The 8,366-nt window shown below is 42.5% G+C and overlaps 1 protein-coding gene across 1 annotated transcript; it reads left to right on the plus strand.

Annotated features, from left to right (window-relative positions):
- The first annotated feature begins 977 nt into the window (after positions 1–977).
- On the plus strand, positions 978–6,203 carry LOC119363615. The gene is made up of 2 exons (XM_037628996.1): positions 978–3,017; positions 6,068–6,203. The coding sequence occupies exon 1, from the start codon at positions 1,442–1,444 to the stop codon at positions 2,987–2,989; it is 1,548 nt and encodes a 515-aa protein (XP_037484893.1). The 5' UTR covers positions 978–1,441; the 3' UTR covers positions 2,990–3,017; positions 6,068–6,203.
- The last annotated feature ends 2,163 nt before the right edge of the window (positions 6,204–8,366 follow it).

Below are 8,366 nucleotides of genomic sequence, written 5' to 3' on the forward strand. Positions count from 1 at the left end.
CCACACCACCGTCACCAGCGCCACCATCTCTAGCCACCAGCACCACAGCGCCTCCCCACACCTCACGCAACCCACCAGACAGATGGTCGGAGGCGTCTGATGCCCCGCGCGATTCTCCTCCCCAAATCTGAACTGCCGCTGCTCCTCCACCTTTCTTCTTCCCCCAAATTCTGCTGCTGCTCTCTCTCTGACCTCCCCACGCCTCTGTTCTTCTTGCCCAAACCTTGCTGCTACTCTTCTTCTACTGCGCCCCCTTGCTGATCTCTCACGCTGCTGCTCATTCCCTCATCACTCTGTTGTTTTCTTCTTCTCCTGTCGCTGCCCTCTTCTATCCTTGCCTCTAGTTGCTGCTCCTAATCTTTTCTGAACCCCAGCCTCCTATTCTTTCTTCTCCCTACCTCGCTGCTGCTCTGCCCTCTTCTCTGAACCTCTCCTCTTCCTCCCAACGCCCCTTGCTGCTTCTTCCTCCTTGCCTGCTGCTACTCCTCCCCCTGCCTCGCTTCTTCTCCCTCAACCTCCTACTGCTGCCTTATCTCTCTCTCTCCCTCTCTAAATTTCTGTAGTATTGCGAGATGTTTAAGACTTTGTAAGGTTCAGATTCGTAGAGTACTTAAAACCTGTTGTTTTCTCAGTCTCATACTTGTTTTCTAGAGTGTATGTGTTCAGTTTCAGACTTGTGTTTGTAGTGTTACATGGTGATCTGTGAGCTGAACCGTGGCATGTGTCACTCAGTTTGTATGCTTGATAATTAGCTATATATATCCCCTGTTCATTTCTTGCTTAAGAACCTTGTTACATTGTGTAGTATTTGTGTTAGCAGTACGTGTGATATATTTATATACACGTTTGTGCGTGTCTTTGATGTGATGCACTTTATGTTTTGTCCTACATACTTGTTTCTTCCCTCTATTAATGTAAAATAGTTATATATATATATATATATATATATATATATATATATATATATATATGTCCATGTCTTTTCAACTCCCTAGCCGTTGATGTATGCTTGTGTTAGCATTTTATTTTTCAACTAAAATAAAAACACAAAAAATATACATTGAGTAAAATCTGAATCTACCTTTGCGTATCTGCATTTTCTTTGGCGACAACCCTGTTTAGTTTAGTTTTACTTTTTTGCATTCATCACCCGAATCGTGTTACCTAGCTTTAGCCGAGCATAGTCAATGTCGCCTAGTCCCTGTGGGGAACACGACACTCGTAGTTTGGGGCGTAAAAACCCCGCTATATTATAATAGACCATTTTGGCGCTGTTGACGGGGACTAGCGTCGTGTGACTCTGTTAGGCTATAGACTAGGTTTTTCTTGTTTTCATTTTGTGACATCTATATGTGATATATCTCTAACCACTAATCCTTGTTCTAGATCATTTTCTTTCTGTTTTCTTTTATTTTGGCAGGTTAGAACTATCTTCTCGGTTATGGCTTACTATTCAGATCATCAGGCTTATGCGAGCAACACTACAAACAGCATGGAAAGTATTCAAGAACTGATAAGTAAGATTTCCCATCAATTAGATGATTTAGCTCAGCAGCGAGGAGTAGTTTTTGAGGATAGGCCTGGTTCTTATTATCCTTATTCCGGAGGCAATCCTTATATTGCTCCTACATGCCATATTTGTGGATTTCACGGCCATTCACCCGCTCAATGTCAGCATGGTTATTCTCACACTCCAGATTGTTTTGGCATGAGCTTCGCTCAAGAGCATAGCTCATACCAAAACAAGTACTCACATGGGTGGCCTGAAAACCCGAATATGTCATATAGGAGCAACAACCCTGAGATCTCACCATTTGCTTCTAGTAATCATATGCAGGGATTTAGGTATGAAGAGGAGAGCCACAGTTATGCTCCAGAACAGTCTTATTCAGCTCCTATTCATATACCTCAGCACCAGGAGATGTTGCCAATGGAGTTAAATGGTCCTCCATTTGGTCAACCAACACCTTCAACACAAGTGCCTACTCAAGATGAGTTCGATGACATAGACAAGCTCGCACTTTTGAGTCTCGAGTTCACTTGGAGTGCCGAGGATGATCCTATTAGGAAGGTTATACTAGATGAAATGAAGAAGATCAAGAGTGGGAATGAGCTAGTGGAAGAAGTAAAGAAGATTGAGAAGAACATCAACGCTGGCAGTACTATTTCTTCACAGCTTGAGGTGAGTAATTCTGGGATTCCCCTTGATACATGTGAGGTTCCAATACCGTCACATCCAGCTGAGCAAGATTGCAGGTGCCTTGAGCATGAGATACCTCAGATTGAAGAAGATGAACTAGAAAAAAAGGAACAAGATGATCAAGAGCTACAATTCCCAAGTGATCAAGTTGAAGACTCATCATCTACTACTCCTGAAGAAGTACAAGAAGCTGCTGTAGATGAAGATGAAGAACCTGAGATTCATTTGCCTATTGTCATACCAGAGCGTGATGTGTCAGGTTTATCTAATCCTCTTAATTACATGTCTTCATATGATTTGTTTGCTACTACCTTGCATTGCATGATGCCATCACTTAAGGTATATTTGAAAAACTATTTGCTTGGACATGATCATACACACCCTGTTAGTGGCATTGCTCATATCTCTGTTCATGATACTTATGTTCCTATTGCTATACCCATGCTTAATGAAACGTGTGATTCTAATACTAGCATTGAGCTTACTGATTTGTACCATCCTAAACATGTGCTTTATAGCTATGCTTATGTAATGGATATTCGATTGATGACTTGGAGGGTATTATCCCTACCACTTGCATTGTCTCTCTCGTTGAGTGCTCTTTCAGGTTTTTGCTTGTGCACGATCCATTACATGCTGACCAAGTTCGAGGTGACATTCCTTGGGACCCTGGTGGACTCGGAGCATGGGGATGAGGAGAAGCAAGGGGGCACACACGAGGAAGGGAGAAGCTGGAGCAGGCATGAGGATAGAGAAGCAAAAGGAGAGGAGCTGCAGTTGGTGAGGTGATCGAGCGAGTGCTACTTCATTAAGCCCGGTGAGCTGTTTCATGACCCATTCTGAATATCATAAATACATGCTGAATTCAATTGCTAGTTGGGTTGCTTGAGCCAGTTATTACTTGTTGTCAAGCTGAATTTCACCTTTGGCATTGTGCTTGATGTGAATTTGTGAACTTGATTTTTGAATGCCTTGTAAACTAGTGATCTACACCATGCATGCTTTGCTGAAATTAGTGAGAACTACTAGTTTTGAGTGCTCAAATCCCTAGTACACTAGAAAACTTCGTCATTTTCTGCATTTACTATGATACACCTAGATCACCATGTTTAGATGCTGAATTTGTGCCAAGTGTGTTCCCATTCAGAGCAAGCACCTAATCACTATGGATTAGCATGCTATGTTCCCTGGATCGGTAGCATGTGAACTAGACATGGAGAAATGAGGATTCCTGCTTTTTGTGCTTATGCATTGTTCATTTTAAAAAAGTATTTCTTATAATGAATAATTATCTGATTTTACCTAACAGTAGCATGTCATGTTCCCTGGATCGGTGGCTTGTGAAATCTGGTTGGATCGGATAGGAGTTAATGATATAAAAAATGTAATTGTCAAACCAGGTGTATACCATGTTCTCTGGATCGGTGGTATGTTCCTTTGGGGAGACAAACTAAAAAAACTAATATTTGGTTGAGCCAGGTGTATACCATGTTCTCGGGATCGGTGGTATGTTCCTTTGTAGAGACTGATAAAATAATATCTTTGCTTCCTTCAAATTCAATAAGTGATTCAACCACAATGTTGTGTTCCTGGTAATAAGTGATCTGATCACAAGCTTTGTTCTCGGGATCATGCTCTCTTTAGGAACCCTTTGGCACAGTCATCATTTAAACTTGTTGATCCTCTTTTATCATTGTAAAGGTTTAAAATGGTCATGCTTACTAGTGTCCTATTGCTCTGTAGCACTCTTAACCATTGATTTTCACTAGCTAAGTCCAAAAGCATGCATTGTTTAGAGATCTACTTCACTTGGACATTCTCTAGTCAGCTCACTATTCACTATCTTGCTCTTGTCATATGCCTTTGCTTGAGGACAAGCAAAGATTTAAGTGTGGGGAAACTAAAAGAGTGTCCTCCACATGTATCCATTGTCGTCTAGCCCGGTTAGGATACCTGGCTTTCACCCAGGCGACCCGGGTTCATATCCCGGCAATGGAACCAAAAATGGACTATTATAATATAGCGGGGTTTTTACGCCCCAAACTACGAGTGTCGTGTTCCCCACAGGGACTAGGCGACAGTGACTATGCTCGGCTAAAGCTAGGTAACACGATTCTGGTGATGAATGCAAAAAAAGTAAAACTAAACTAAACAGGGTTGTCACCAAAGAAAATGCAGATAAGAAAAGGTAGCTTCAGATTTTACTCAATGTATATTTTTTGTGTTTTTATTTTAGTTGAAAAATAAAATGCTAACACAAGCATACATCAACGGCTAGGGAGTTGAAAAGACATGGACATATATATATAACTATTTTACATTTAATGGAGGGAAGAAACAAGTATGTAGAACAAAACATAAAGTGCATCACATCAAAGACACGCACAAACGTGTGTGTGTATATATATATATATATATATATATATATATATATATATATCACACGTACTACTAATACAAATACTACACAATGTAACAAGGTTCTTAAGCAAGAAATGGACAGGGGATATATATAGCTAATTATCAAGCATACAAACTGAGTGACACATGCCACGGGTCAGCTCATAGATCACCATGTAACACTGCAAACACAAGTCTGAAACTGAACACATACACTCTAGAAAACAAGTACGAAACTGAGCAAACAACAGGTTTTAAGTACTCTACGAATCTGAACCTTACAAAGTCTTAAACATCTCGCGATACTACAGAAATTTTGAGAGAGAGAGAGAGATAAGGCAGCAGCAGGAGGTTGAGGGAGAAGAAGCGGGGCAGGGGGAGGAGCAGCAGCAGGCAAGGAGGAAGAAGCAGCAGGGGGCGTTGGGAGGAAGAGGAGATGTTCAGAGAAGAGGGCAGAGCAGCAGCGAGGTAGGGAGAAGAAAGAGCAGCAGGCTGGGTTCAGAAAAGATTAGGAGCAGCAGCTAGAGGCAAGGGAAGAAGAGAGCAGCGATAGGAGAAGAAGAAAATAGCAGCGTGATGAGGGAATGAGCAGCAGCGTGAGAGATTAGCAAGGGGGCGCAGTAGTAGAAGAGCAGCAGCAAGGTTTGGGCAAGAAGAACAGAGGCGTGGGTGGGGAGGTTAGAGAGAGAGCAGCAGCAGAATTTGGGGGAAAAAGAAAGGTGGAGGAGAAGCAGTAGTTCAGATTTGGGGAGGAGAATCGCGCGGGGCATCAGACGCCTCCGGCCATCTGTCTGGTGGGTTGCGTGAGGTGTGGGGAGGCGTTGTGGTGCTGGTGGCTGGAGATGGTGGCGCTGGTGACGGCGGTGTGGATGGATGATGGTGGATTCAGGGAAGGAGAAGAAGATGGTGGCGCTGGTGGATGGATGGGAGGCGAAGGCGCACCACCACGCCGGCCTGGCAGTGGCGGCGGCCGGAGTTGGAGAAGGATGGGTGAGGGAGAGAGAGATATGCCAGGCCCGATGGGGAATGGAGCCGATCTAGGGATTTTGATCCCCTCCCTGATCTGCAAACTTTACACATTAGCCCTCCTCCTTCTCTTCTTACTTCACAAGAAGGTCCTCTCACTTCTTTAGCAGGCCCCCTAGTTACTTCTTTTCATCTCACTCAAGTATCTTCTCCCTTCTCTTCTTTTCTTTACTCTTCTCGATAACCACCTAGACAGAATCTTGACAATTATTGGTGCCTTTGTGCACATTTCTGCAAGATAGACCAAAGACTAGTAAATGATTTTTTTTATGATTATCAAGCAATATTCAATCAATCATGGCAAGAATGGACGGATATATCACGATAGATGCTACATTTGAGTACCAAAATTAAATATGTGAAATATACTTATCAGTGGTTTTGGTAATTAATGTGAACATATCTCTTGTTGGACTAACACTGTTATCTAGTATGTTTCAGATAAGTTCAACAATGGAGTGGCATGGACTAAAAGATGTAGGAACTCCTTCAAGGTGCTCAGGACAAAAGATTGGCTCAAGCTTCAAGCTCAAGACTCTTCATTTTATATTTTAGTGATTCAAGATCACATTGAGTCTATAGGAAAAGCCAATACTATCAAGAAGGGTTGAGGTGTTGCTCAATGTGTTTCTTGCTCCACAGTGCTTAGTGATATGCTCCAAAACCCTCAACTACTTTCCCACGTCCCCACATATGACCTAAACCTAAAGTCAAACTCGGCCATACTGATTCTTTCTATCCGGCGCCATCGAGTTCAGATGTCATAGCCACTTCCACAAACCCTAAACAAATCGGTCTCACTGATAGGGATCTCGATCTCACCGAGCTGGGATTGTAATCTCTCTGTGTATGTCATTTACCAAAATCGGTCTCACCAAGTTTGAGCAATCGGTACTACCGATATTACAATGCAAACTTCCTGGTTGACTCATTAACAAAATCGGTCCTACCGAGTTTGTGTAATCGGTCCAACCGAGTTTGCCTGACCAACTCCCTGGTTAGCTAATTACCAAAATCGGTCTCACCGAGTTTGTGTAGTCGGTTCGACCGAGATTACATTATGCCCTAACCCTAACCATATCGGTCCTACCGAGTTGCATATCGGTCCCACCGGAAATCCTAACAGTCACTAGATTTACTAAATCGGTCCAACCGAGTTTCTCAATTCGGTCCCACCGAGTTTGGTAAATTGTGTGTAACGATTAGATTTTGTGTGGAGGCTATATATACCCCTCCACCTCCTCTTCATTCGTGGAGGGAGCCATCAGACTAAACTTACACTTCCAGCATACATTTTCTGAGAGAGAACTACCTACTCATGTGTTGAGGCCAAGATATTCCATTCCTACCATATGAATCTTGATCTCTAGCCTTGCCCAAGTTGCTTTCCACTCAAATCTTCTTTCCACCAGATCCAAATCCCATGAGAGAGAGTTGAGTGTTGGGGAGACTATCATTTGAAGCACAAGAGCAAGGAGTTCATCATCAATGCACCATTTATTACTTCTTGGAGAGTGGTGTCTCCTAGAATGGCTAGGTGTCACTTGGGAGCCTCCGACAAGATTGTGGAGTTGAACAAAGGAGTTTGTAAGGGCAAGGAGATCGCCTACTTCGTGAAGATCTACCGCTAGTGAGGCAAGTCCTTCGTGGGCGACGACCATGGTGGGATATACAAGGTTGCTTCTTCATGGACCCTTTGTGGGTGGAGCCCTCCATGGACTCGTGCAACCGTTACCCTTCGTGGGTTGAAGTCTCTACCAATGTGGATGTACGATAGCACCACCTATCGGAACCACGACAAAAACATCTGTGTCTCCAATTGCGTTTGAATCCTCCAAAACCCTTCCCTTTACATTCTTGCAAGTTGCATGCTTTACTTTCCGCTGCTCATATACTCTTTGCATGCTTAAACTTAAAGAAGTTAAAAACTGCAACTTTGGTACTTAGTGTCTAATCACCCCCCCTCTAGACACCTCTTCTCAAGGTCCTACAAGTGGTATTAGAGCATTGGTCTCCATTGCCTTGGTTTAATCACCATTGGAGGAAGATGGATGAGTCTACTTTGGGGAGTCTTAGACATAGAGTGCCTATTCTTGATGAAGAGTATTTTCATGAGTGGAAAAATGAGATGCTTGTAATCTTCAATCAATATCATTTGAACAAGTACATTGCTAGCCCTTGTGTACCTCATGTTGATCCTATGCATCCTACTCTTGATGAGTCAATTGACATGGTTAGGAATTTTAGAACTGCCGAACTTATTATTAGAGGATTCCCTAGAAACTTGATTGGATGTTTACCTACTCTTAAGTGTGCCTACACTATATGGAAATTTCTTGAGGAACGCTTTCCAAATTATTCCTTGAAAAATCTAGATGAAATTTTCCATAAGAATATTGCTTTGAGTAAGATGAATACTAGTGGTCCTATGTTTGGTGATCGTCTATTTGAACTTACAAACCTTATGCATGCCAAAGGAGATGTTAGGATTATTAGTGATATTATTTCCGAAGCTATAAAAATTCATAAGCAAGATCATTGTCAAACTCACTCTAACGAATCACCCTCTCTAAGATTTGATCCACCACATGACGATGTTGAACATGGATACTATGATGAGGATGATGATAGTGACTTCGATCTTGATGATGCAATGAGACATTTTGGTCTTATGGCAAATCTTCGGGGATATATGTCAGAAGGAAAGGAATGGGTTCTTGATAGTGGATGTACCGATCAC

This window comes from Triticum dicoccoides, chromosome 2B (assembly GCF_002162155.2).
Source record: "Triticum dicoccoides isolate Atlit2015 ecotype Zavitan chromosome 2B, WEW_v2.0, whole genome shotgun sequence".
NCBI lineage: Eukaryota > Viridiplantae > Streptophyta > Magnoliopsida > Poales > Poaceae > Triticum > Triticum dicoccoides.